The sequence below is a fragment of the Acanthopagrus latus genome, chromosome 22, assembly GCF_904848185.1.
Source record: "Acanthopagrus latus isolate v.2019 chromosome 22, fAcaLat1.1, whole genome shotgun sequence".
Taxonomy (NCBI): Eukaryota; Metazoa; Chordata; class Actinopteri; order Spariformes; family Sparidae; genus Acanthopagrus; species Acanthopagrus latus.
In genome coordinates, this window is record NC_051060.1 from 9,262,907 (window position 1) to 9,288,849 (window position 25,943).

General features: G+C 40.3%; 3 protein-coding genes across 6 annotated transcripts in view; 1 reads left to right on the forward strand and 2 right to left on the reverse strand.

Annotated features, from left to right (window-relative positions):
- The first annotated feature begins 51 nt into the window (after positions 1 to 51).
- pcmt (protein-L-isoaspartate (D-aspartate) O-methyltransferase) lies at positions 52 to 9,266 on the forward strand. Of its 3 annotated transcripts, none has more exons than XM_037086084.1 (8): positions 52 to 414; positions 4,040 to 4,144; positions 4,250 to 4,281; positions 5,595 to 5,699; positions 5,872 to 5,992; positions 7,328 to 7,413; positions 7,594 to 7,763; positions 8,321 to 9,259. In XM_037086084.1, the coding sequence occupies exons 1-8, from the start codon at positions 234 to 236 to the stop codon at positions 8,331 to 8,333; spliced, it is 813 nt and encodes a 270-aa protein (XP_036941979.1). In that variant the 5' UTR covers positions 52 to 233; the 3' UTR covers positions 8,334 to 9,259. The 3 variants fall into 3 exon arrangements, with proteins under 3 accessions (XP_036941979.1, XP_036941981.1, XP_036941980.1); XM_037086085.1 differs by having other exon boundaries at positions 250 to 414; positions 7,594 to 7,820; positions 8,321 to 9,266; XM_037086086.1 differs by lacking the exon at positions 8,321 to 9,259 and having other exon boundaries at positions 7,542 to 7,684.
- Positions 9,267 to 10,522: 1,256 nt separating this feature from the next.
- lrp11 (low density lipoprotein receptor-related protein 11) lies at positions 10,523 to 18,851 on the reverse strand. Its single transcript, XM_037086082.1, has 9 exons — positions 18,050 to 18,851; positions 16,597 to 16,754; positions 15,372 to 15,513; positions 15,008 to 15,133; positions 14,678 to 14,872; positions 11,897 to 12,064; positions 11,741 to 11,797; positions 11,559 to 11,651; positions 10,523 to 11,453 (listed from the first exon to the last, which is right to left on the reverse strand). The coding sequence occupies exons 1-9, from the start codon at positions 18,621 to 18,623 to the stop codon at positions 11,299 to 11,301; spliced, it is 1,668 nt and encodes a 555-aa protein (XP_036941977.1). The 5' UTR covers positions 18,624 to 18,851; the 3' UTR covers positions 10,523 to 11,298.
- Positions 18,852 to 20,657: 1,806 nt separating this feature from the next.
- Positions 20,658 to 25,943, reverse strand: part of map3k5 (mitogen-activated protein kinase kinase kinase 5) — a 75,302-nt gene continuing 70,016 nt past the window's right edge. For both annotated transcript variants that reach the window (XM_037086274.1, XM_037086275.1), the window contains exons 27-30: positions 25,794 to 25,906; positions 24,710 to 24,831; positions 24,445 to 24,521; positions 20,658 to 21,883 (exon numbers count right to left, since the gene is read on the reverse strand). In XM_037086274.1, coding sequence (XP_036942169.1) covers positions 21,823 to 21,883; positions 24,445 to 24,521; positions 24,710 to 24,831; positions 25,794 to 25,906 — 373 coding nt within the window. In that variant the 3' untranslated portion in view covers positions 20,658 to 21,822. The remainder of the gene's footprint in view (positions 21,884 to 24,444; positions 24,522 to 24,709; positions 24,832 to 25,793; positions 25,907 to 25,943) is intronic.

Below are 25,943 nucleotides of genomic sequence, written 5' to 3' on the forward strand. Positions count from 1 at the left end.
CCGACTTTCCTCTTACATTTACTACTACATGTGTCGCACTCCACTTAGCGGCCACCGTCTATGTTACTGCGGCAAATCTGACTGTGCACTGACTGATCAATGTTTATTCCCCCCCAGTGCAATTAACATTAGCTAAGGCTCATATCTCAGATTAATTAATTATTTTGTGAAATTAAAATGCTCTGCATGAGGGTCTGCGTTAGATAAACCGCCCAGCAGTAAAATCATCCTGGATGTCTGGTGACGTATCCGCCGCTCCGCCGTCTGCTCTGGAGGTTGTCAGCTTCATCGGCAAAACCGTTGGCGCAGGCGCGGCACTGACAGCTGCTGTCTACTTACTCCGCAAAGTCTGTTTAATAATGGCCTGGAAATCTGGAGGAGCCAGCCACGCAGAGCTTGTCAACAACCTCCGCAGTAAGTCCGAATTTGTTGTGCGGTGGCAGCACCGACTTCTTCACGGGCAGGTTGGCCGAAAACGGTTTTGTTTAGCGGCTGGGGGTTATCACGCGAGCCGTAGCTAGCTTGTTGCTAAGCTATGTGGTATGTTGTTGTTGACCTAGCGTTACCGCTCTCCACCCCCCTCTCAAACCACGTTTACGCCGTGAAACAGACGAAAGCCTCCGTCGTTGCAGAGAAGACATTAACAATAAATACACACACTTCTTACGCACATTTGCAGCTTTTTTGTGCAGCTTTAGTTTTGTGTTAGGTTCACTTAGCCTGCTAGCTCTATGTGCGTCATTTGGGACGTTGTAGCTAGCTAGTAGCGCTAGCCGCGCTGCTAAGTGCCCTGCCCACATTCATTGATAGCTATCATGCCTGTACCATTCACTATACTTTAACATGAATGACAATGGCAGCTGGACATGTGAGGTCCGTTTCTACAGCGGCTTTGTAAGCGGGTGATTGAATGTGACAGCATGCTGTGGTACAGTTGCAGCGAGTTGTTAGGTCAAACGATAGCGGCTGCAGAAAATATCAGTCACTCAGTGTAACGTTACCACCCTGCTACACGGCTGTTATCCGGTGCTAAGTCCAGTATGATTGTTGCCATTGATGCCACATGGTTAATTCTGCTATTAGATGGAAGTGCGTTGTGTTATGTGATAGTGATTTACAAGCATTTTATCAATACGCGAGCTCTGATCCGACCTGCTGTTCCTTTCTTGCAGAAAGCAAAATTATATTCAATGAGATCACGCCTGCAGACTTCAGTATCCAAGATTGCTTTCAATATAAAGTATCTGCCAGGGCTATTTATATTCTGTGCTGTTCAGCATAGCATTGCAAAAGATAGATCACCTGCAAGTGTTTTGCCAAAAGCTGCAGGGTTTTTGGGATTGTGGCCACCCAAGATCCATTTGCATTTAAATAATTCTAACTTAATGTTTCTTTGCAGCAGGCATGATTGTATATCTCAGTTAAATATTGATAAAAAAAATGTTGCAGTTCTGCTTTTTGAAATTGAAAGGGTAGTTAAAAGCAGCCTCTCTGTAATGCAGGATAATCAAATGCTGGAAATCCACATAAATCTTTGTCAAAAAGGCTTTTAAGTCAAATTCAGAAGCCACCCCTCATGATTTGTGCCAATTATGCAAATACATGTTCTATTTCATTAGTCTAAGAACATCTATTCAAGTCAAACCATTTAATTGGCTACTATAAATATGTTGTGTTACAAATTCTTATTCTCAACTGGTCACTCCTTTGATTTTCTGCTCCTTCCCATTTAACTCTTTACTGGACACTGACCTATTTAGACACAGAAATGTCTTAAATTTAACCCTCAATTTGCATAATTTGGATTCAAGCAGGTCACACTCAGGATGCATGCTAATTCACAACTTTTTCTAATTGTTTGTGTCCCCCTGATCAATGTTCAGGACTGGTCAGTGCAAGCAGCACCAGTTCAGACAAATCAATTCAGTTAAGCCTCAACTGCCTCATGAATTCATAGCACATACTTATGTGTTGGAGGAATGTTTACTAAATGGATTTATAGTTTAAAAAACAACATAAAGTTGGTTTGTTTTTCCTGAACTTGCAAATATAATTTCATTTCTGGCAGCTGAAATCTTCCCTGACAGGTTATTTAAATTTCAGAAATCTCTAGTGGGTGTCCATCTGGCAGCCTGTTCGGTTTATTTGTAATGTATCCTAAAGCGGCACGCAGCTCTGGGATGAGTTGAGTCGGTAATGAGAGCAGCACCTGCTGTCCTTGGCTTCTCCCACCTTTGCCCCCAGCTGCTACAGGAACCTGTTAGGAGGGATTATTCTGAAGACACTGACACTTCTTTGTGGAGTTATTTTTTGGTGTCTTCCACCATGTCTATAAACTCAGACACTGTTTGACCTTGTGTTGTTCAGTCCATGTCATTGACACGTGTGAGACTTCCTGTCTGTATGCTGCCAACTTCACTTTGTCTTCTGTTTCCTTTGTGATTATTAGTTTTTCATACCGAACACATGGCTATTTGCAACTTCATTTTCATACTCAAACATTTAATTCCTCTATGTCTCAGTATTTTCCACTGCTAATGCCCTGCTATGGTTGCAAGATTCCAGGAGTACTCAGGGTGGAAACCTTACATGGCAATCGATAGGAATTTATGACAAAAAACATGAATAAAATGAAAGTGAAGGGTTTATTTGCCCAGACTATATTTACAGTGTCTAATGCAGAGACAGTAGCAAAACATTTTACTATATCAACAGCAGACATTATTGAAAAAAACTTTTCATAGAAATAAAGAATAAACAGTTTAGTTGAGTTGAACTCCAATAAATTGAGTTGAATCATTTAACAAGAATGAATCGAAATACATTCATTAAAACTCTTAGATTAGCATGCTCAGTCAAGCTAACAGCTCGAAAAACTTGCAGATGGGGCTGATAAATTATAAACCATTTATTTTAGGCGACTGCTGGTTAAAAGAAAATATCAATAAAAATAATTATTATGAAAAATGAATATTCAAGTTATTATTCACTTTAGTGGTCAGTTATAAAGTTAGGATGAAAATAGGATAGGATAAACATTTTAAATGATATCTTTAACAAAGAGTCATCTACCTTAACAATAGATTTTCGTTTAATCTTTGATAATAGATTAGGTTTGTTGGACATTTTAGTTACTGACCATGTTTGTTGCAAAATCTGAGTGGTCTTCATTAAGAGTTAAAAGAAAAGATAATTGATAAACAAATCAAGACGAAATGATGACTTCATTTTAACAAAGGCTGAAATGTAACTATCAGTTTGTATAGAATTCCCTTTCGTATTTTTCAAAATTAAAATGTACTTGTATTGTAATACATTTTCTCATACCATTATTTTGTCTTTTCATTTTGATATTTTTGATAAGTAAGAATTTGTCATTTGTAAAGTTTTTATGTTGAAATTGTCCAACATTCCTTGAAATGCCAAAGCTCATTTTCATTTGAATATTATCTTGAGAGTTCCCTGAAATGCTAACATCCTTCAAAGCACTGCTTCATACATACTTAATATAGAATATACTGTTTTTCTCAAATTTATATGTGCTATTACCACAGTATTGGTTGGCATGGATAAAATCCTCTGCAAGCATATCCAATTTATTCTGTGAAATGCACATAGGAAAGGTTCTGGAAAATCAATTGAAAAGGGGTGCAATGGATAAAACATGTGGACAGGAGTGTTTATTTCAGTTAAATCCAGTGAATTAGTTAGCTGACGAATTCAATTTTGCCGCAGAGCAGTCCTGCTCACTCATTTGGAAAATTGCCTACAATGGTCTAATACACCAAGAGCTATAAAGGGACAGAAAGTGACTGATGGTTGATCGTCATATATTGTACAATCCAAATGTACCAGTCATTTTGTATTTGCTTGTGTAATGCCTAAATAATCCCTGAATTCTTTCTTTCTTTGTGTGTGTGTGTGTGTGTGTGTTATGCATTTCTCTTTGCATCTGATGCAGGGTTATATAATATATTCCTGCCTGGTGTTTGCTCATGTTTCCATAACTCATGGTGACACAAACTCTTTTCCGTCCCAGAAAATGGCATTATTAAGTCTGACAAGGTCTATGAAGTCATGCTGGCCACAGACCGAGCCCATTTCTCTAGGTGTAACCCATACATGGACTCGCCCCAGTCAATAGGTACGTCAGGTCACGACATCGCTCGTGCATCGCAATACTCTCAAAATATAGCCTGATGTCAGAGGGATGAACTAACCGAGCCTCTTCCTCTCTTTTGACCTAAAGGCTATCAAGCGACCATCAGCGCTCCACACATGGTATGACTTTAAAAGACTCACACATTTCTGCATCCTGTGAATCCCTGCAGTTGTTTTAATAAAGCTTGCTCTCATTCAGTCATTTAGTACGTAGATAACAAAGAGATGCAGTCAGAGAAATTGTCTTTCCCCTTTTCATTCTAAATCTAATCAAATATTTTAGTGGCTCTAAGATGCCAGTTAACAAATCTAATCTCATCAAATCTAATTTGCTATATTTGTGTGATCATTGTTGGAATGTAAGCTTTGTCCATCAATTAGTCTATTCATTGATCAGTCAAACAAAAGAACATTCATTAACAACATAAATATAATTATTTTGCTAATCAATTAATCGTTTCTGTTATTTTTCAAGCAAAAATATCAAAATATACTGGTTTCAGCATCTCAAATGTGAAGATTTGATTTTTTTCATTGTTGTTTATGATGGCAAATGAAAAGTCTTGTGGTTCTGTACTGTTGGTTGGACAAAAGAAGCAATTTGAAGATGACACTTTGTTGTTGACATTTTACACGCTAAACAATTACCCAGTTAATCTTGAAGACAATTGGTACATTAATCAATACAATACATAAAATACAAATATCTGTTAGTTGCAGCTCCACTGTAAAAGGTTTACATTTACTCCTTTCTCATGGATAAAAAAAACACAGAAAGAAGGAACATGCATCCTTTAAATGGATTGAGGATGAAAGATTTTTTGAACAGTTGTCTGTTTTGTAAAGAGAAACTTGATGTTACATTTAGGGGCAAATGACAATTGCTGGAATAGTTGTAAAACTCCAATAACTTGTCAAATGAATTGATTATGATAATGATAATGGCTGAAGCTAATGATTATTTAAGGTTGAGTAATCTGTTGATTATTTTTGTTTACTCAATAAAATTTTAGGTTTATAACATGTCATAAAATGATAAAAACATGTTGCTCAATGTTTTGAAAAGCCCAGCACGATGCCTTTAATATCTTGTTTTGTCCACAACCCAAAGACAGTTAGTTTACTGTCATAGAAGAGTAAAGAAACTAGGAAGTATTCACATTGACGATGCTGGAATCATATCATTTTTATCAGTTTTTCTTTAAAACTTGATCAAACCAATGAATTGATAGTCAGAATAGATGGTGATTCATTTAATAGTTGACAACTAATTGATTAATCGTTGCAGCTCTGAAGGAGCAGAAGGAGATAAGTCATCATGTCGGTCAGCTAACTGGGTGGTGTTGACCTTGTCACAGTCAGTGTCTGATGCAATATGAATGCTGACTGATGGGTTGTAATGCAGTTTCCTTGTTGACGTCCCCTCCACCCAGCACGCCTATGCCCTGGAGCTCCTACACGACCAGCTGTACGAGGGAGCAAAAGCTCTGGACGTCGGCTCTGGCAGTGGAATCCTGTCCGCTTGCTTCGCACGAATGGTGAGCCACACATGACGGGTAAACACATACGATTTCTCCTTGGCGGCATATTCTGATTGATTGATTAGCTTGTCAACCAATCGAGATAACATAAAGACAGATAAAACATGTCTGATGTTTTGGTGATGTTCTTGTGTGAACTGAGCACTGTTCCTCCCTCTGTGCTCCACAGGTAGGTCCTAAAGGGAAAGTTATAGGAATTGATCACATCAAAGAGCTGGTAGACGATTCTATTAACAATGTGACGAAAGACGACCCCAGTTTGATAACATCGGGCAGAGTCACGCTAATAGGTGAGATGTCAGTGATGAAAGGTAACGGTCATTTTGTGTTTGTTCTACGAACTAACTTCTGATGCAGTCATGCAGGTGAAGGTGATAGCCAGCGGCATCACGTTTTCAGGTTGTCTGTCCATTTTTTCTTCAAGTGATATCTCAAGAACGCCTCGAGGGAATTTGGCATAAATGTCAACTTGACTGAACGATAAACTGATTAGATTTTGGTGGTCAAAGGTCAAAGTCACTGTGACCTCACACATTTCATGCTTCTATTCAGTCCTTGAAATCCTTTTAAGGTTTTTAAGATTAAAGGAATTAAGGGCCTGTATTATAAAAAAAGGATCCTTGAATTTAAGGGAATTGGGTCTGGAATTACCGAGATAAGTCCATGAATTTAATGCTTAAGGTGTGGGAACCCTGCTTTCACAACAAGGGACAGTGTAATCCTTGCTGTCTTCTCTTCAGCGAGGAACTAAATGAACAGCAGCTCAGTAGACAGTGCTAAATAATTGAGCAGTGTTCCTAATTTCACCTGCGCTGCAGTGCTGATAGAACCAGGAGATTAATAAAAAGTAGGCGGTTAACAGACACGCTTTCTGTTTTTTGTTTGATTTTTTAAAAAAACGTTGCAGCCACGATGTTTTGACAGATTGTTAGTGTGGGTGGGCAAACATACTGTAGCTGTTCAGTTTTGGTTCAGGAATCTTCTCTCTCTTGTGTCTTGATTTATCGGCTGGCAGAAAATAAATCCAAAACAATTTTGTTAATTGCGTTTGCAGGACAGTGCTAAACAATATACAGTATTTACATTTTTCTTGGACATTATTTTGGCCAGTAAGTAATCAATAAAAAGCAATAACTCCCAACAAGAGAGGAAAACAATACAACACAACACAACATGAAAGAGTTTCTGTAGAGTGAAAAGGTGTGAGCTGACACTTCTGCTTATTGCGCCAACACTTTTAACAAAACGCAACCTATTGGGTGTCAAACATTAACATCAGACGAGCTGCTTCAGTAAGCTTTCAGAGTAAGCTATTTTTAAGACATGTAGATTTAGACATTTCTTGAAGTGTAAACTAGATGCCATCCCTTTAAGAATGTTATACTGTTGCCGTGTCTCTGAGTTGAGTGAATATATCACCCAGCTTCATCTCTTTGGGTATTTGTGACATTTCGTAAACTGAATAATAAATCAGCTAATTGAAAATAGTCAGAAGTGACAAATACATGAAGAAGAGCTGCCAGCACAGCAATGTTTGAATAGGTCAGTGCAATCAATGAGCAGACAGAAATAACAATAAATATGATACAGAGAATCAGAATGAGTGTGTGTGTCATGTGTTTCAGTGGGGGACGGGCGGATGGGCCATCCTGAGGAAGCGCCTTACGATGCTATCCATGTTGGCGCAGCAGCACCGACTGTCCCTCAAGCTGTGAGTCCCTCTGAATACTTTAAGAGCTGATGATCAAGGTCACATTCTCCTAATTCACTTCAGACGAAGCAGTGAAAATGAGCGCTTAAAGAGAAAACAAATTTAATGCAATTTTGTGTTTCAAACAGGATTTAAATAGCAGTGCTGGAATGCCTTTTTAAAGCCCCGTTTCTCTCCCAGCTTCTGGATCAGCTGAAGCCGGGCGGCCGGCTGATTCTGCCCGTCGGCCCGGCTGGTGGAAACCAGATGCTGGAGCAGTACGACAAGTTGGAGGACGGCAGCACCAAAATGAAGCCCTTGATGGGGGTGATTTATGTGCCTTTAACAGACAGAGAAAAGCAGTGGTCCAGGTGGAAGTGACTTCCTTCTCCCCTTCCTCCCCCTCTCTCCTTCTCACAGTGGCAAAGGTGAAATGGTGTGGCTTGGAGCAGGCAATGGATCACAAGGGGCTGCATTTTGCTGCTTGTCGACATTTTTTGCTTCTTCCATACCATACCAACTAAGCTGCACGTTTCCTTCATCCTTTTTTTTAACTTGTAGACCCAAATTGGGTCAATAAAACCTGCCTGACTAATGAAATTTGAAAATCATTGTCGTAGTTTTGGAACCCAAACACTAAAGAAATAGCAGCAGTGTGAAGGCATATTCTTGGTTTTCAAGAGCATGGCTACTTTGTCAATTTGAAGACAGTAAAACCCAAGTCTCCTTTTATTCTGTTTGGTCTTCTACTCTGTGAGATGTAGACAAAAACCAATAACTGTTTGTATTTTACTGTGAGAGCCTTTTTTAACGTTTTGCATGCAATTCTAACTCTTGACTTTCTGTTTGCACGATTGTAGTGGTTTTATTTCCTGCATGCTGCTCTTCTTTTCTGCCCTTCCTCACATTTGACTTCTGTTTCTCACAGGGATGAACTTTGAAGAGGAAGACGGTCCATAAATCACCTTTAAGTTTAAACCTGGAGAAAACTTGGATGGGGTTGAACAGCCCATGGCATTTTAACAAAACATGCTCTTTTTGTTTAAATCTAACGATGGACAAGAGTATCACATTGATGACAGCCCAGACGGGCTGGGAAGAAAGACTGAAGCTCAGCGCAGAAATATCGGAGAAGGCTTTTTTGTTTTTCTTTTCAGGCCTGCATCTTTTTGGTTGTGTTTTCAATTTCAAACCGCTGGATTTTTCGTTTTTTTTGTGGTTTATCATTTGAATTACAATCAGCCACTTTTACAGTCTTACATTTCAGCAGCATCAAAGCTGAATGTAGGAGGAACAGCGGACAGCGACGGGGGAAAGCTTGAAACTTTTAGATAATTCACGTAGCTACAGCGCGCGTGTGTGTGTGCGTGTGGATCATCTAACTCTAGACCTCTCTGCTAACACATGAGCTTTTTTCCCTTGCCAGCAGTATTAAGAACACACACACACAGGCAACACAATGGCTGATGTAACCCACACATCCTGTTTGATGTGCAGCACTCTTGAGTCATTCTACACATAGAGTAAGCAATCCATCGGATCATACTGAATATACTCCAAAGAGAGCGGAGCACTAATAACATTGACACACGTGCACATAACAGGGCTGTGCTTTTCACCTGGTGATGTGTTGCTTTCTGCCGCCGGTTTACCATTAACAATTTGTGCAGGCTCTTCTGGTGACTGACACTAAATGAGATAGTCACTGCTTTGCCAAAATAAACTCCAACAATATAAAGCAAATGAATGTCTGTTTTCTTGAAATCTAAAAGCACATTTTGTTTTGGGTGATCGAAGTGATGAATGATATTTGGCTTTCACAGATTCTGGAATGGCAAATGAAAATAAAGAAAAGCTTATGTTTTTGTCTGTTTTTGAATGTTTTGTGTGGAGGCTTGTGTCTGATATGTATTTCATGAGAAATTATTGCAGGCAGAGCTGAGGTGAATATTTTAGAAATAATCTCGACTGTACGACCCCACCTTACTGTGAAAGTTTGCAACATATTCTTCTTTTTATGTGATTTAAAATTTATTTAATGTAAATTCTCTATATTTCTTTTTCTTTTTATGATGGTCTAAATGCACCATTTTCACACTGCCAAGAATATAACTCAGTACAACTTTATTTCATTTCTTTCTCAAATAGTCAAATTTAAGAGTGATTCCAAAAAATGACAGTCAGCTATGAACGTAAAATTTGTGTGTATTGTAAAGCCTGTGTAAATGTCTCAGTTCCTATAAACTAAGGGTGAATGACCTCAGTGTCCTCAGTCATGGATCGATTACTAAAGGGTGTACTGGGACGGACTATTTTGAATGACTGTAGACCTTTCTTTGCAAGATCAAAAAATATGACGACAAGGAGACAAAACAACAGACTCAAAACAATTACAAAAACAAAGGAAACAAAGAGACCAATTGTCCATAGAGACTCAAATGCACCACAGACAGACATGAAACTAATAAAAGACACAATAGACCTGCAGAGGGACTGAACTAGTACACTAAATAATAAATGACCAACACTCAACTAAACTACAGGAACTAATGAAACAAAGTCAGGTAACAACCAGAAAGACACAGGAATAATGGAAAGAGAAATAAAACTACCACAATGAGCAAAGAAATGAGAGAGAAGACACACAAGTAGCACAGACAAAACTACAACCAAGACAAAAATATCAAGCACAAAAATACCAAAAAGAGACAAAACAACTAAGTGACATGAAATTACAAAGGGACACAAAAACATCAGTGATATAAAAATATTGCTAAGAGAATAAAGCTTCTCACATAGAGACATAAAACTATCACTAACAGATACAAAACAAATAGAGAACAATCTGAAAGAGACAGATTTAGAACTACGGAGACCCAAAATATTGCAGAGACAAAACAACAATCGGATATGAGACTATCACTAGCACAAAACTACCACACAGAGACAAACAACCCAAACCCTACTATGACAACGAGATACAAAACAACCCCCCTTCCAAATTGTGTGTGCGCCTATGAAAAAGGGTTGAAGGGCCTGTTTTATAATACAACCATGTCCTCAGTGGTTATGTAACGATGTGCTGTGGAAATGTAGTGCACCATTATAAATTACTTACACATCAGACCAGTGTTTTTGATATATAATAAACTTTAATATCTCACATGAAAGACAGCACTTTGAAGGAATACATCTGCGCAGATGTAGCACATACTCTACACAAGATTGCTTAGTAAAGAAAAATATGCAACAAACCTTTGACAGGAATAGAATTTTAACTATACAATTTGTTATGGCTTCATAAGATTCTGAGAAACTTTGGGAAGAATTTGTCAATTCCTAATCTGTCAAAACGTGCTAGACAAGCACTACAATGTGTCACATTTCTGCCCTCAGGCAAGTTAACTCAGGCAAAATGTACAGCAGAAATATGGCACATTAGTGTCACCCAGTGGCAGAAATACAGCATCTCTGTGTGCAGCACCTCTTTAACGTCAAAGTAACCAGTAATTGAGGATCAAATTCATTTTAACAACACGTCTTTTACCATATGTATCCTAGAAGTCATTTTGGGAATACAGACAACTATGTATCAGTTTCGTACTAGGAATGTTTACTCTTTCATCATGGATTTACAATCATATTTTCTTAGGACAACATAAATATGAATTCACAAGCATCTGAATATGTGTCAATGGCTTTGAAGGCAGCATCAATCAACAGCAGATTTACCCGTCAGACGCGTTCATCAGTGTGTTCAGAAACGTTCATGACAGCAGAGCGTTGGGATGTTTCCAACCTGAAGTGAGGACAAATCTGAAAATTCAAAAAGGCCTGGCTCAGGCTTCCCACGGTTCTCTTTCTCAGATCCCGAAACGCTTGTATTTGCTGCCCGCAGCTGATTGGCTACAGGTACATGCCATTGATGAGGTAATCTGACTCCTCTGTGGTGAGGGGTCGGGTTTTCTTCAGCTTGTGACGAACGAGTTTGAGACGACAGCCGATCATGAGCAGCAGCAGAGCGGTGATGATGAGGCCCAGAGCCAGCGGGAGGATTGCACCTGCAGAGGGAAACAGCAGAACATGATATAAAGAAGCACAAGAGGGCACATAAGAGCTGAGGCATGATGCAGTACAATTGGTATTCAACCAAATTGTTCAATTACCTGACTCTGGTCCTGGATGTCCTCCCATTACTGCAAATGGTTTGGAGATGGGGATGTCACTCTGTGGTTGGCTCTGGGAGACTTTAGGGGCAGCTTCAAGACAAGATTAGGAAACATTTATCGATTAACTTGATGTTACTGGTATGTCAATGACGTTTTACTAAAATGCACTTTAGCTTTACCAATCTCAGTCTGTTTGGTGATCGGAGGAGCCACGGTTGCTGGTTTGAAAGCTGGACCTGAAAGGTGTTTCCATGAAAAATGTAAAATTATAACATATTGATGTTGTTGCAATATTAGGTTAAATAAACGAAAAAGTAAAAATTGCAGATTCTCACTTTTTTGTATACATTCACTGACACAGTCCGACTGCTGCAGGAAGTTGTTATGGTTTCCCTGGCAACCGCCATACAGGAAGTGTTTGCATTCTCCTGCATTTTGGTCATAGTACCAGCGTGGGAATGTGCCTTTGCAGGGTCCAACAACAGGAGCTGAAGCACATGGGTCTACAGAGAAAGAGACAACCAAATTCTTATTTATTTGTGACAATTTGCTTTTACACACATTAAGACATGGTGTTGAGCTGAGATGATAAACTAATTGATCTAAAGTATACCTTGAATTGGAAAACAGTTTTCCACAACATTTTTAATTTCAGCTTTAAGTTTTAGTTTTGCAGGAGACAACTTTTGTGTTCTGGTTCACTCTCACTGTTTAACTTTTTGTTTCCAGCAGCACCAGGCAGCTTTTTGTGCAATAAAGCTCTGATAAACCCCCTGTGCAGTATCCACTAGCAGACAGACAGTTAATGGCCCACCTGTGAACACAGTGGAACATGTAGGAGCTAAAAGAGTTGGTGGGATTCAAGACGGAGCTAAAACAGTGAGTGAATATTGGACTGATATTTGCCAAGTGGCCTGAAACACAAATAAAAATGAATGCTTATGTTACTCCACGTCTTCCAGAAAGTGTTCACTAACACTTCCACCAGATCAACTACATTTATGTTTGTCAATGTTGTGTTAAGCCCTTTTGCCTCTGAGTCTCCAAATCAATCAACACAGATTGAAAAGGATCAACTTCATTGACTTCATTGAGTCAATGCATTCCTGTCAGCAACAACACACAACAACCAACGGAGGAACAAGGTTTAATGTTCTCGTTCTCTCATTCTCTCTCTCCTAAACATAGTTTTCATGTAGAGACTTCATGACTGATGGACTGAGCATTCATGACATTCGTGAGAAGAAAAGACTCCTGAGAATGCACCTCACCCATATAATACCTGTGGTGAAATACCAATAGGGGGAAGAAGTCCTTTTGGTCAGTCTCAGCCTGATTCAGGGATCAGATGGCAGCAGGGACAGAGGAGCTTTGTTCCAGCAGGCAAAGAGCTGCTTTCCCTGGGAATGCAGAGTGGCCCTGTGGCTTTGCCAGCATTTTTTAGCTCAGTTCTGTGACTCAATGGCTGCCTACAGGGGCTCCATCTGCCTCTATGTCCAGATACTCACTAAAAACCCTCTCTGCCTCTTCACAAAGGGATAATGCGCTAATGACACAATGATGGAGGGTCGTACTGTTGGGCGAATGTTTTAACAGGTGGAGCTGAAGTAAAAAAAAACAACTTGTCAAAAACTACCACTCTATTTTGTATCACCATAGTTGCAGAGCAACATTAGCCAGGTTACAATTCAACCAAAATTTTAAAAATTGGCGAAAGAAAATGCAAATGCATGGCACTGTGTGCAGTGAGTGGCGCCAATTCTCCAGTCCAAAAAATCTATAAGAGCATCTAGTTGGAACTAAATGTGAGGAAGGTTACATTAGATCCATGTAGAGCGATGAAGAGAATCTGCTACTATTTCTTGTCTCTTCAGTCGGAAAAGAAACAGCTCATTGGTCATGTGAGTTAAATGGTCGCTATGTGGGAAAAAATACGGAACAGGTGTTTCCACACTGAGAAGAGAGTGGACCCAAATGCAAGACAGCAGGCCGGCAGATCGCTTTCAGGAGATTCAATCAAAACAAACCACGGGAACAGGATAACTGAACAGCAGGATCAGGCAAACACAACAGATAACCAACGAAAACTAAACCAAAGACTGAGCTTAAATACAAACTAAACTAGCGAGGGGATGAGGTGCAGGTGGAGAGAAGCAGAGAAACACAGGTGAGGCTAATGAACAGGAGAAACATGAGAACAGGTATTGGCTGGGAACAATTGTGGGAACAACAGTGAGAACGACAGTGGGAACAACAGTGGAAACAGCACTGGGAACAACACTGGAACAACAGTGGAAACAGCACTGGGAACGACAGTGGGAACAACACTGGGAACAACACTGGGAACAGCACTGGGAACAACACTGGGAACAACAGTGGAAACAGCACTGGGAACAGCACTGGGAACAACACTGGGAACAACAGTGGAAACAGCACTGGGAATGACAGTGGGAACAACACTGGGAACAACACTGGGAACAACAGTGGAAACAGCACTGGGAACAACACTGGAACAACAGTGGAAACAGCACTGGGAACGACAGTGGGAACAACACTGGGAACAACACTGGGAACAGCACTGGGAACAACACTGGGAACAACAGTGGAAACAGCACTGGGAACAACACTGGGAACAACAGTGGGAACAGCACTGGGAACAACACTGGGAACAACAGTGGAAACAGCACTGGGAACGACAGTGGGAACAACACTGGGAACAACAGTGGAAACAGCACTGGGAATGACAGTGGGAACAACAGTGTGAACAACAGTGTGAACAACAGTGGGAACAACAGTGGGAGCAGGGCCGGGCTAACAAAGATTAGGCAGTGCAGGTGTAGAGGGAAAGCAGACTCGGGAGGAACACAAGAGCACTGGGAACATGCATCACAAAAACAAAGAAAACACATAAAACTCTGAAATGACGGGACCATGAAAATTATGCACATTAACTAACTTTCAAATGGGGCAAAGACCACCTCATGCAAGTCTTTGGCCATTTCCATCAACGCTTTCTAGATTCTTGATAATGAAAACACAACTTTTTGTCTTGTGTCTTGTTTCTTGTCTTTTAACAGACTTTAAATAAAGACCTTGAAACATAAGCACATTCTTACCCTGACTGCCTGGAGCCTCTTGTTGACTGGGACTTTGTGGAGCAGTGGCTTTGCTTCTGTCCTGAGGTGGTACGATGGTCTCTACGGTCTTTCTGGGCCCGGTCATAGAGTCGTCCCCGGCCTCTGTCTGAGCTACAGACTGATGAGGGCTTGATGGATTGGCAGGGTGGGTCACTGACTTCCTGCTGCTGTCAACTAAAGAAATTAAATAAACAACAGAGAGGTTTTTGACGTTTTGTTTGCTTGTGCTCTTCCTTTAGTCTTGCATTCCATTGACTAATCCAGACAATACAACAGATTATAAAAGACTGGGAAACAATGATTTCTTACAGTTTGGGCAGAAGTCTTCATCAGAGCGGTCTGGACAGTGCTGCTTCCCATCACAGGCATATGTGATGTCAATACAGCAACCGTCATCACACTTGAACTGGTAGTTTGAACAGTGACCAGTACACACTGTGGGCAGAGAATGATACAATTAGAAATATTAAAACTAAATTGTATTCATCTGAAAGTAGTAGTAGTCATCGTCTTTTTTTTGTTATAGCATCATCTCTTCACTTCTCTTCAGTTTGTAAAGAAGTATAAGTGGTTCATTTTCACATGACACAATAACCCTGGATTTTACTGGAAATAACTAGGAGGGAGCTCACAAAAGAACACAACAAAGCTGCATGTTCTTTGAACCCATCACCTTCTGCTTGGTGTTTTGGTGCCAGCACTGTGACGGAGACATTGTCAGAGCTCTTCTGGCCTGCTGTGTCAGTGACAGTCATCTGGAAAGTGTAGATACCCTCCTGGAGACCGCTGATCTTCAGCAGCCCTGGATGAGTTGCCTTCAACACACATAAAAATAGGTTAAGGACAGGCAACAATTCTGCTCTCAGACTTTAATAAATCACATGTGCACATTTTTCAAAACCTGCAAAGTTTATGCCTTTTAGGCAGACGTTACTTGCAGGCTATGTAATCTGAATCCAGCATAATTTGTTTTCAAAACTTCTGTGGCTACTATGTTTTAATTTTACATAACTGCTTCTGTCAGTTCACCCACATCACAAAAATAGCCCCGCTCTTTCAGTATGCAGTCATTGTAGATATTTTGTTGTTTTGTCTGGATTTATCCACTGCCAAGACAGATATGAAAGGATTTTTTTCTGTGGTTCTAGTGCATAAGTGCATAAACAAATTACATTTGAGCCTTTGTGGCCCAGGGGTCCAATTAAGGCACAAAATGGACACACACACACACAAAAATAAAAATAAAACAATTTTTTAAAAAAGGATTAAATCCTCTTTCATCATCATCAATCTGAATTTATTGTTAAATCAATCAAGAAGCTGTTAACAGATAATATAATCTGTGAAGAATGCCTAACTGCAAGATGACTTTCCCAAAAAAAACATGCAAGTCACTCAGAATAATGCCCTGAGCTTGCTGCCAACATTTTTCACTGGAACTGTTTTATGTGTAAGGTAGAACATGGTGGAAACTGACCACAGATTTAAGTGTGATTATAACATACTGTACTCAGTGCTCCACATGTTGCCCCTGACTGTGAACAGCATGCAGCCTCCAACATTGCTGCTGTCCTTTAGGCAGGTTTGCACGTAATAATCTCTTATCTTTGTTGGTACAGCGAGGCATTATGGAGCTCATGTTGACTTAACTAATATAAACAAGCCATGTGACACTGGTGTCTGTGAGGGCAATTAATGACAATTCACTCAGCAAATTCAAACATTAAAATAATCTGATCCCTGAAAGAAGAGAATAATAGTGCTATTGCGTTTCTTAATTCAGTCTGTCTTCCTTCACTGTTATCAGCTGTTTTCATTCTCACATTAAGCACTAAAATAAAACTCTATACAGTACATTTTAATCCAAGATGGCTCTGCAATCTGCTGAATAGACTCACTTTCATGTTAATGGCTGTGTCCCCTCTGACGAGTGTCCATTCATAGTGGTTGATGCCGTGGTCGTCCACACTGTCCCGTCCATCCAGGACAGCCCAGTCTGTGGGCAGCTGGATCACCACATCCTGTCCAGCGTCACTGCGAGGAGGCTCATCCACATCTGCAGAATCACAAAGGAAAACCACGCTAATATAGACAATTATTCCTACATGACTAGTTTATTTGATTAATTCTTGCTTTACTCCACTGTAGCTTTTTCTTTCTTTTTGACCAACAAAACACTTGCTGGTTAATTTTCTGTTGGTCCACCAGATGATTAACTTAAAAATTATTCAATCATTTCTTCGATTGCACTTGAAAGACCACTTTACTTGCTGGTAAACAAATGGAGGATAAAATTACAGTCATAAAACACCTGCTCTCGTTCACAGAGTCCTGATGACATTTTGCAGGCTGGAAACAAACTAAAAAGCAAATCATTAACCCACCCTGCCTTCTTCAACAAGATAAGTAGCTGTTGCTTGAGGCTAAATCTAACTTGTGGAGAACTATCTTAGAAAGTATACATAAAACTTGATGTACTGTCAGGGGGTTGAAAAACTGCTTCGAATGGTGAAAATAATTGATCTTTCATACTCCCTTAGGGCTACGGAGGATCAAGATAAAACCTATAAAAAACCCCCCAAAAATATCACGTCCACTGGTCCAGTGCTACAGTCTACCACTCCACACCATACCAGAAAACAATCATCAGTTACTGCTACTTTTTGTTACTATATTAGAAGAATGACATGCTCATGAATAATAAACTAACTTTCCAGTAACCACCATTTGTCACTGCATTGATCATCTTTCCATTTCCCTGTCGTACTTCCCTGTCGTTCATCTTCATTCATTCAAAAACAAAAGATGAGCCATTTTTCTACATAATCTACACGTTAATTAAGTTAAAATAAATGGGTAAAATACTAAATCATTTATTATGTGTTCATTGTGACATTTAACATTCTCCCTCCTGACTTTTATCTATGTATTGAGCAGCAGTGTTTTAGCTTTTTTTGCTTACACGGTTGGTTATTTAAGACACAATTTAGGTTTATTTAAGGTGCAAGATGTAGGAATTGGCCACCTAACAACTTCATATTCAAAACAAATAGGGATGTCTCCAAAGTAACTGCTAACTGCTGCTAATTGTAGCTGCTGTAAGGTGGTTAGCTCAGTTAGCCCTGCAGCTGGTAGATTGGACTTGGAGCTGGGGGACCACAGAAGCATTTACAAGGCTCATAGGACCTTTGGACTGGAAAGTACCAGGGTTAGCACTATTTAATTGAGAATTAATTAGAAAACAATACAGCAAATTGTTAACCATCCATGCATGACATTTTCCTAAAACATGATCAGTCATATGGACCCATATCTTCAATCATTTAAACTTGTATGCCTGTGATGTCCCACCTTGTGTATCATCCTCCTCAGGATGTCCTTCCCCGGGCCTCCGGGCTGAGCCTCCGGGTGAAACAGGGAGGTGTCCCTGCGTTGTGTTGGCGGTCCGGCTGTACGTACTGAAGCCTTCCTGCGGGGCGAAGGAGCAGACATTTTTGTTCCTATAGGTGCAGTTGAACAGGTAGCAGCTGAGGCTCTCCCCGGGCTGCCTCGGGTCCTCCTGGACCACCGCCACGGTGCAGTGAGGCTGGGAGCAGCAGGCGTGCAGGCAGTCCTTCCAGGTGTACACACTCCCCGGGGCCAACAGGAAGGTGGCCCCCTGCTCGATGGAGGCTCTGGCCTTGATGATGCGCTCCCCGACGGCGTTGAAGTCGCCCACGCACGAGTCGATCACGTCGCCCACCTTGTACGCCTGGTCCTGCTGGAGCTGCTTGCGGAATTCCTCCAGCAGCTCCTCCACCCCTGATATTTTGGATTTGAGGTCTGATATCGGCAACGAGCGAGCGTCGACATGTCGGGCTGCGGCCAGCAGCACAGCACAAGCGAGCAGCAGCAGCAGCCAGGGATGCTGAGTCGGAAGAGCCATGTTGTTCACGCAGTAAGACGGCCTCTCCCTCTGCCTCCGGCTGGTGTCCGACGCATGAGGGTCCACAGAGCAAATAAAACCTTCCTACATGAGCTCTTTCTCCGTTGTTCTAATGTTAAACCCGCTGTTTAACACAACATTGGCCTCGGAGCCATGAGCTAACGGTGTGTCCTCTGACGATGCTAAAAATCCGTTGTTGTCATGGTGAGGAGGGGGGCGGCCGCGTGAGCAGAACGTTCGGCTGCTCAGCGGAAACCAGTGACGTAACATCGATGGATAAAAGTGGTGAGGGGGTGCTGGCGCACCTGTAGCACTGCTCATCTGCCTCCATCCCTCTCTGCCTGCATCAAACACACCAGGCTGAAATCCATGGCCAGTTAGTTAGTTATATATAACAAATATATATGAAGACATAAAATACATTCAGTTACAAAATACTGTATCACCAATTTATTGCAGGGGGAAAAAAACCTACATGAAATCACACACTTCCAGTCAATTCTGCAATAGAAATAAATGTTTAAAAATCTAGTTTGTCTTGTAAAAGAGCTATTGTCATTTCCCAAACTTTCTCCAGGTAAGCGGTTCGTCTAAACATTTCATATATAAACAGCCGGCTCAGACTTTGTGTGTCACTCATATGTACAAAGTCAATATTTGTTCTTATGTTCCTAAACAAAATGGAGCTCATTTTCCATGGCAGCAGACAGCACATAGAACATATCTGCTTTTCGCCTCCCAGACTTACATACCGTCCAGTTTATATTGTTTAATGAAGTGTTAAGGGGAATCTTTACATGAGTATAACTTGATTTTCAGGTGTTTATTATTCAGGTGTCATACATTACAGTAATGCATTTATCACATATCACACTATTTAATTTACACACAGACTCAACATGATAGTAATGCTTTGCAATAAATATGACCCTTTATATTAAGCCTATGTAATACAATTTGATAGCAATTCAAATACTTAAAGTCAAAATTTTAGGCACAATTATTTGTGTTTGTAAGAAGAACCACTGCTCTGAAACTTTTAACTACAACTTGCAACTTTACGTCTTTGTTGATCAGTTTGATATGTGTTACTTTTTGGCACGTCCTTGTCATTTCACAACACCTTTCAGAATTCATTTTCTAGCCTGACAACTCAGTTTGTGCTCAGCTATTTCTCAGGTGAACCTCTGTGATGACACCAGCCGTGACTGACTGCCACACATTGTGTCGCTAAAGATATTTTCACCATTTTACTTTTAAAAAGGAAAATAAAAATAATTAGGAGACAAATGTGTCACTTTGTGTGGAAAAGTGGTGGTGCCTAAAGGGCTCAGATTAATGTAATAGGAGGATTAGTACAAGGTCAGAAATAATGAGATGGGGAAGTAATTGCATTAAGGCACAACAAAAGAGCATAGAAACATGTCAAAAAATAGCAATTGAAGGAATAACATAGGAACTATTTAAGCAAGCAGCACAGTTAGCCTTCTGTAAATCACTATCTTATTAGGTTTCACGCACCATAAAATTCTGCAAATAAGACACAATGATCGTAAGATATTAGCAAACCTAAGGCTATCTAACATATTAAATTCAGATTTTATTACTAGTTTCTGGAAAAAAAAATGTAATTACAGTTTCACACCAGAATCTGTAGCTGCCGTTTTCAATTGCAGACTGTGCTGATGGAAAGCAAAGTGTTCTTGTTTGTAAGTTAACTTGATTAATTAATTCTTGACTGACTTCTTCAAAGTGTTTTTTCATCACAGTTTTATAAAACAGATTATGCTTTTAAAAAGTGAAAGGGAAAATGTACCATTTTCAAAAAGTACTAAGGACACATCTGCAGTGTCCACATTTTTTTTGCGGAGAACTATAAAAACATTTGATCCGATCAAAAATGTTTCACAATAAGCAGAGTGATTAGATTTCTAAGAACCATAGAGTGTTCATTTAATAAAAAAAAAAGTATTATATATTACCTACCTATGTATATTCAATGGTATTTGTAACAGAACACTTCTAACACAATTCTTTCACAGTTTCAAGATGAAAAGCTTTATTTTAACAATATATCACAAAGATCTTGATTAGTTTTAGATAGGAAACAAAACGGACACACTGCTCATGATTACTTGCCCCATATCTGACATCATGTTTTAAAATAAAAAAAAAAAAAGGTCAAGGCTCGTCCATGTGAAATTTTGTTTTGCATTTCAGATTTTTCATCACAACAAACACACATCAGATTGGATGATCATATCTACAGAACACAAGCCAGATAAGCACAATTTTGTCAGTGTACAACAATAAAAACAGAGCAAATGAGTCAATGTAATATTAATTACTAACTGAATATCATCTCATTTGATTTGTGACATTAGAAAATACAATATCATACAATTCATTTTTCAGATGTGTTCATTAAAGACTCTGTCTGATCCACATGGAGATTTAATTCTGTTCCTCAATGTATTTTTGAAGTACATAAATGTCATTCACATATAATTTTATAACACAATATTTACATGTCTCGGAAAAATAAAAATGTAGATCCGTGTTATAAAAAGGAAATGTGAAGAAAAAAAAGCATCAACAATTTAAATAAGTCTCAGTATAGATAAAAAATAAAAATAAAAGGGGGGCATGCGCTGACGTCCTTCAGATTACCATAACAATTAAATTAAAAAGCATTAAATAAAGTAGTGATAAGATGGCGATGGTAAAAACATTAGCACAGATGATTTTGAATGTAGTACTTTGTATCTCAGGCTTGTATTAGAAAACGGTCAGTCTCAAGTTTTGTAAACGTCACATCTTGTAAAGACGGGAGAAACCTTTTTGAAAGTTTTCAAGGTTTTCCTCCTTGTTGTCATTTCTAACCCACCGGTAGCAAAAAGCTGCGTAATGTCCATCTGGTGTAGCAAAACTAGTGGCACTTCTGAGTAACTGTTGCTTTCAAAGTGACCTTGTTTTTTTGATTGTTTTTTTTTTTCCAAAAGCCTTTTTTCAAAATTATCAAAACACTCCCGACACGAAGAGTCAAAGAGTTTCTTGTGTGGGTGGAAAGCTGCTCTCCGTCAGACATACGGTCTTCTCCTAAAAGTCTTGCTCTTATAAATACTGAGGTAAGAGGAGAATACTGAGCTGTTGGGACAAAGGTCCTGACTTCTCTGAGTGGTTGTCGCCACTTAAGGCCTCAGGTTGGCTTCTGCCTGTAATCTGTGATGGCCTTCCATAGTTTACACAGGATCCCACCTCTGACAGGAGAGAGAGAACACAGTCAGTTACAACATACAATTTAACAGCGTGCGTATGTCTTATAACTCTATACACACTTTCAATATTTTTCCCTAGTTTCTAGTCCAGAGTATCAGAAAACACGCCCTTTACATGAATTTGCACAATAGAGCTGCAAGTATTAGTCAAATAATCAATTAGTCAATCAAAAGAGTGTTAGTTGCCAACAATTTTGATCATTTATTAATTATTTCAGTCATTTTTTTTTTAGCATAACTCTCAAACATCTGCTGGGCTTTGGAAGAAGCAGTCTGCTGAAGACATCACTTTGGGCTCAGGGAGCAACTATCTGTCTCCAGAATCGCCTACTGCACCTTAAATGTTTCAAGTTTGTGCAACGGTTGACACATTAACTGATGATTTTCCTAGCCACTGGAGCTAACAGTGATGCTTGCTATGGATCTCCTTAAAATTGAGCAGCTTCCTGTGCACACTGCACACAATCCACCGTTCTAACAGTCTCACTTCAGCTTCTACAGTGTGTGTATAATATCTCCTAATAATGGCAACCTGATGCTAAAGCATTTTAAACCATTAAATAGTACTGCATACAGCAGGACAGAGTAAAAGTCAGATTTTTGATCATTTTTGGAGGAAACTGAATTTTCAAGAGTTGTAGATACCCTGCACACATACACTATATTACCAAAAGTATTCGCTCACCTGCCTTTACTCATTCTATGAACTGAAGTGCCATCCCATTCCTAACTCATAGAATTCAATATGATGTCGGTCCACCTTTTGCAGCTATTACAGCTTCAACTCTTCTGGGAAGACTGTCCACAAGGTTGAGGAGAGTGTTTATAGGAATTTTTGACCATTCTTCCAAAAGCGCATTGGTGAGGTCACACACTGATGTTGGTCGAGAAGGCCTGGCTCTCAGTCTCCGCTCTAATTCATCCCAAAGGTGTTCTATCGGGTTCAGGTCAGGACTCTGTGCAGGCCAGTCAAGTTCATCCACACCAGACTCTGTCATCCACGTCTTTATGGACCTTGCTTTGTGCACTGGTGCACAGTCATGTTGGAAGAGGAAGGGGCCCGCTCCAAACTGTTCCCACAAGGTTGGGAGCATGGAATTGTCCAAAATGTTTTGGTATCCTGAAGCATTCAATGTTCCTTTCACTGGAACTAAGGGGCCAAGCCCAGCTCCTGAAAAACAACCCCATACCATAATTCCTCCTCCACCAAATTTCACAGTTGGCACAATGCAATCTGAAATGTACCGTTCTCCTGGCAACCTCCAAACCCAGACTCGTCCATCAGATTGCCAGATGGAAAAGCGTGATTCATCACTCCAGAGAACGCGTCTCCACTGCTCTAGAGGCCAGTGACGGCGTGCTTTACACCATTGCATCCGACGCCTTGCATTGCACTTGGTGATGTGTGGCTTGGCTGCAGCTGCTCGGCCATGGAAACCCATTCCATGAAGCTCTCTGCGTACTGTACTTGGGCTAATCTGAAGGTCACATGAAGTTTGTAGCTCTCTAGCAATTGACTGTGCAGAAAGTCGGCGACCTCTTTGCACTATGCGCTTCAGCATCCGCTGACCCCTCTCCGTCACTTTACGTGGCCTACCACTTCGTGGCTGAGTTGCTGTTGTTCCCAAACGCTTCCATTTTGTTATAATAGAGCTGACAGTTGACTGTGGAATATTTAGGAGCGAGGAAATTTCACGACTGGATTTGTTGCACAAGTGGCATCCTATGACAGTTCCACGCTGGAATTCACTGAGCTCCTGAGAGCGGCCCATTCTTTCACAAATGTCTTGTTTCACAGTCTGCATGCCTGAGTGCTTGAATTTATACACCTGGGGCCAGGCCAAGTGATTAGAACACCTGATTCTGATCATTTGAATGGGTGAGCGAATACTTTTGGTAATATAGTGTATGACTGTTTGTTTTAATAGTGCCACTTGGGGGCGGTAAAGGCAGACATGTCCACTTTTATTTACATTAATAACTTGAAAGGGGCACAATTAAGTTTTGCAGAAGAAATTCAAACTCAGAGATGTGTGTAATAAAGATGTTCTAATACAAACTCAGATATATTTATTTTACCCATGACTGAATAAACAAGCTGTTCAGAGGTAAGAAAGTCCCTAGAAGACTTCCCTCTTGTGTGGAAGTCATACACAGTGAGCTGATATGATGCCACCAATGGGAGAAAGTGGAGAAAAGGGAGATTCAAACCATTGCAGAAGTCAAACTAATAGGCAACTGATAAACATGTTCACAGATGTGATGTTGACACCTTTATCAACCATAGCTGAAAACTTGGGAGCACTGTTTCACACTCAGCCGTTGAAAAAGGAAATTACACTTTTACTTCTTTATTCTGGCAACTGTAGAGGCTGTCTAGGAAATGAAGTAGAATTTTTAACTCTCTGCATTTCTGTATTTGGAGACCTGCAGTAATTTAATTTTAGATGTGAGATTCAGTGTGCATGGTAGTTGCCGAGCACTGATAGAGGAGTGAAACTGTCACCAGTCATCTCGAAAACGACAGAATGAAAGTTGACTACCTCAGTCTTAAACTCTTCAGATCGTCTCTTGTTACATCGTGGAGGATGTCGCTCAGCGTGTACTCTTCATTCAGTATCTGCAGAGACAAAGTGCATCAAATGAACCAGCTCTTCTCATATGGTTTAATCTAGTTGTACAGCACTGAGCAACACTGTGGAAACATGGAAACAACCATCACAGGGTGAAAAACAAGGACGTAATCTGGTGCCGTCACTGTGTGATGTTACTCAGCAGACTTCCTCAAAGTAAAAAGTAGGGACTCACTCTGTCTATGGAGTCCTGGTCAGCACCGTAAAGCATCAGCCAGCTGGTCAGCTCTGGGTCTTCATGTCTTGGTGAAGGAGGATCCGTCTGTCCCTCTGGACCATCTGAAGATGTGGGGACGTCTGCGAGAGAGAGAATACAGGGAATAGACTTGATTAGACAGTCTGGAGCCAGTCACACAACAGTTTCACAGAAAATAAACTTTGTGCTGCAGCATCAAGATAATCATATTACAAGCGATGGTGGAGAAAATATTTAAAAATACAAATAAATCACTTAACATAGGCCGTAAAGACTGAAATTCCTGCGCTGAAAATGTTACTTATACTGAAAAAGGACTGCCTGCTTAATAAACCAACTGGGTGTTTTACTCTTTCAAAGTGAGCCTTTTTGTCACTTTAAAAGACATTCTCGAGTCAAGGAAGTCGTAATTTAAGTAAGCTATCATATAGTTTTGTGAAAACAGAAAAAAGTACTAAAAAGGTTTAAAAAAAATCACAGTAAGTCTGGTCATACTGACAACTGCATTTATGGCAAATGGTAGATCATCAGTTCTGTGAGCTGCTTAAAATTTCAAGTTCAAATGAAACTGAATTAGCTTTTAAACTCACAGGCATCATACGTTTGATTCATGACACAAGTCAAGCAGGATTGGAAAATGATTCATCTTTCTCCATTTATTTCCATACGTATATTTTTCTGGAATATGGTCCCATGAGGGAAACCGGGGGGGCGGGACTTCTGTTCTCTGTAGCACTGACATCAGATTTTTTCGCTTTGCAACACAAGCACTGACAAATATTAGCACAGATAAGGTACTTTGAGAGGTTCTACATAATTCTTCCTCGAGTTAAAAAAAGGACGTCATCGGCTGATTTCTCCCCGCTGGTCTGATTCCGTATTTCTTTGCAATTTTAATCACCCTTAGATTTGTTCACAACAGACCAGCCGTGGATGACAAGTAGAGTCTCAATGAGTCACCGCTGGCTGTAAAAGGGCTGCAGGTTGGTAGTAGTAACAGCAGAGGAGGTGCTCCAGTTTCATCCTCACAGCACAGTAAGGTAAGTGAGATGACAGTACAGACCTGCGGGCTCAGATCGCAGCCTCAGTAGTCTGATCTCCTGCTCTCTCTCCTCCAGCACTTGCTGCAGGATGGCCTGGTACTCTCTCTCCTTCTCCAGCAGCTGTTCCAGCAGCCTGCAGTCACAACGAGCCGGACGGAGGAAACACGACA

What these genes read in the sequence shown, in the direction of transcription:
- pcmt (XM_037086084.1), top strand. Translation starts at nt 234, where the DNA reads ATGTCTGGTGACGTATCCGCCGCTCCGCCGTCTGCTCTGGAGGTTGTC. An exon ending in GGGCAGAGTCACGCTAATAG is followed by an intron (nt 5,993 to 7,327) that starts GTGAGATGTCAG and finishes CATGTGTTTCAG; the next exon opens with TGGGGGACGGGCGGATGGGC. An exon ending in CACCGACTGTCCCTCAAGCT is followed by an intron (nt 7,414 to 7,593) that starts GTGAGTCCCTCT and finishes TTTCTCTCCCAG; the next exon opens with CTTCTGGATCAGCTGAAGCC.
- lrp11 (XM_037086082.1), bottom strand. Translation starts at nt 18,623, where the DNA reads ATGGCTCTTCCGACTCAGCATCCCTGGCTGCTGCTGCTGCTCGCTTGT. An exon ending in ACCAAAACACCAAGCAGAAG is followed by an intron (nt 15,134 to 15,371) that starts GTGATGGGTTCA and finishes CTCTGCCCACAG; the next exon opens with TGTGTACTGGTCACTGTTCA. An exon ending in TGAAGACTTCTGCCCAAACT is followed by an intron (nt 14,873 to 15,007) that starts GTAAGAAATCAT and finishes TAATTTCTTTAG; the next exon opens with TTGACAGCAGCAGGAAGTCA.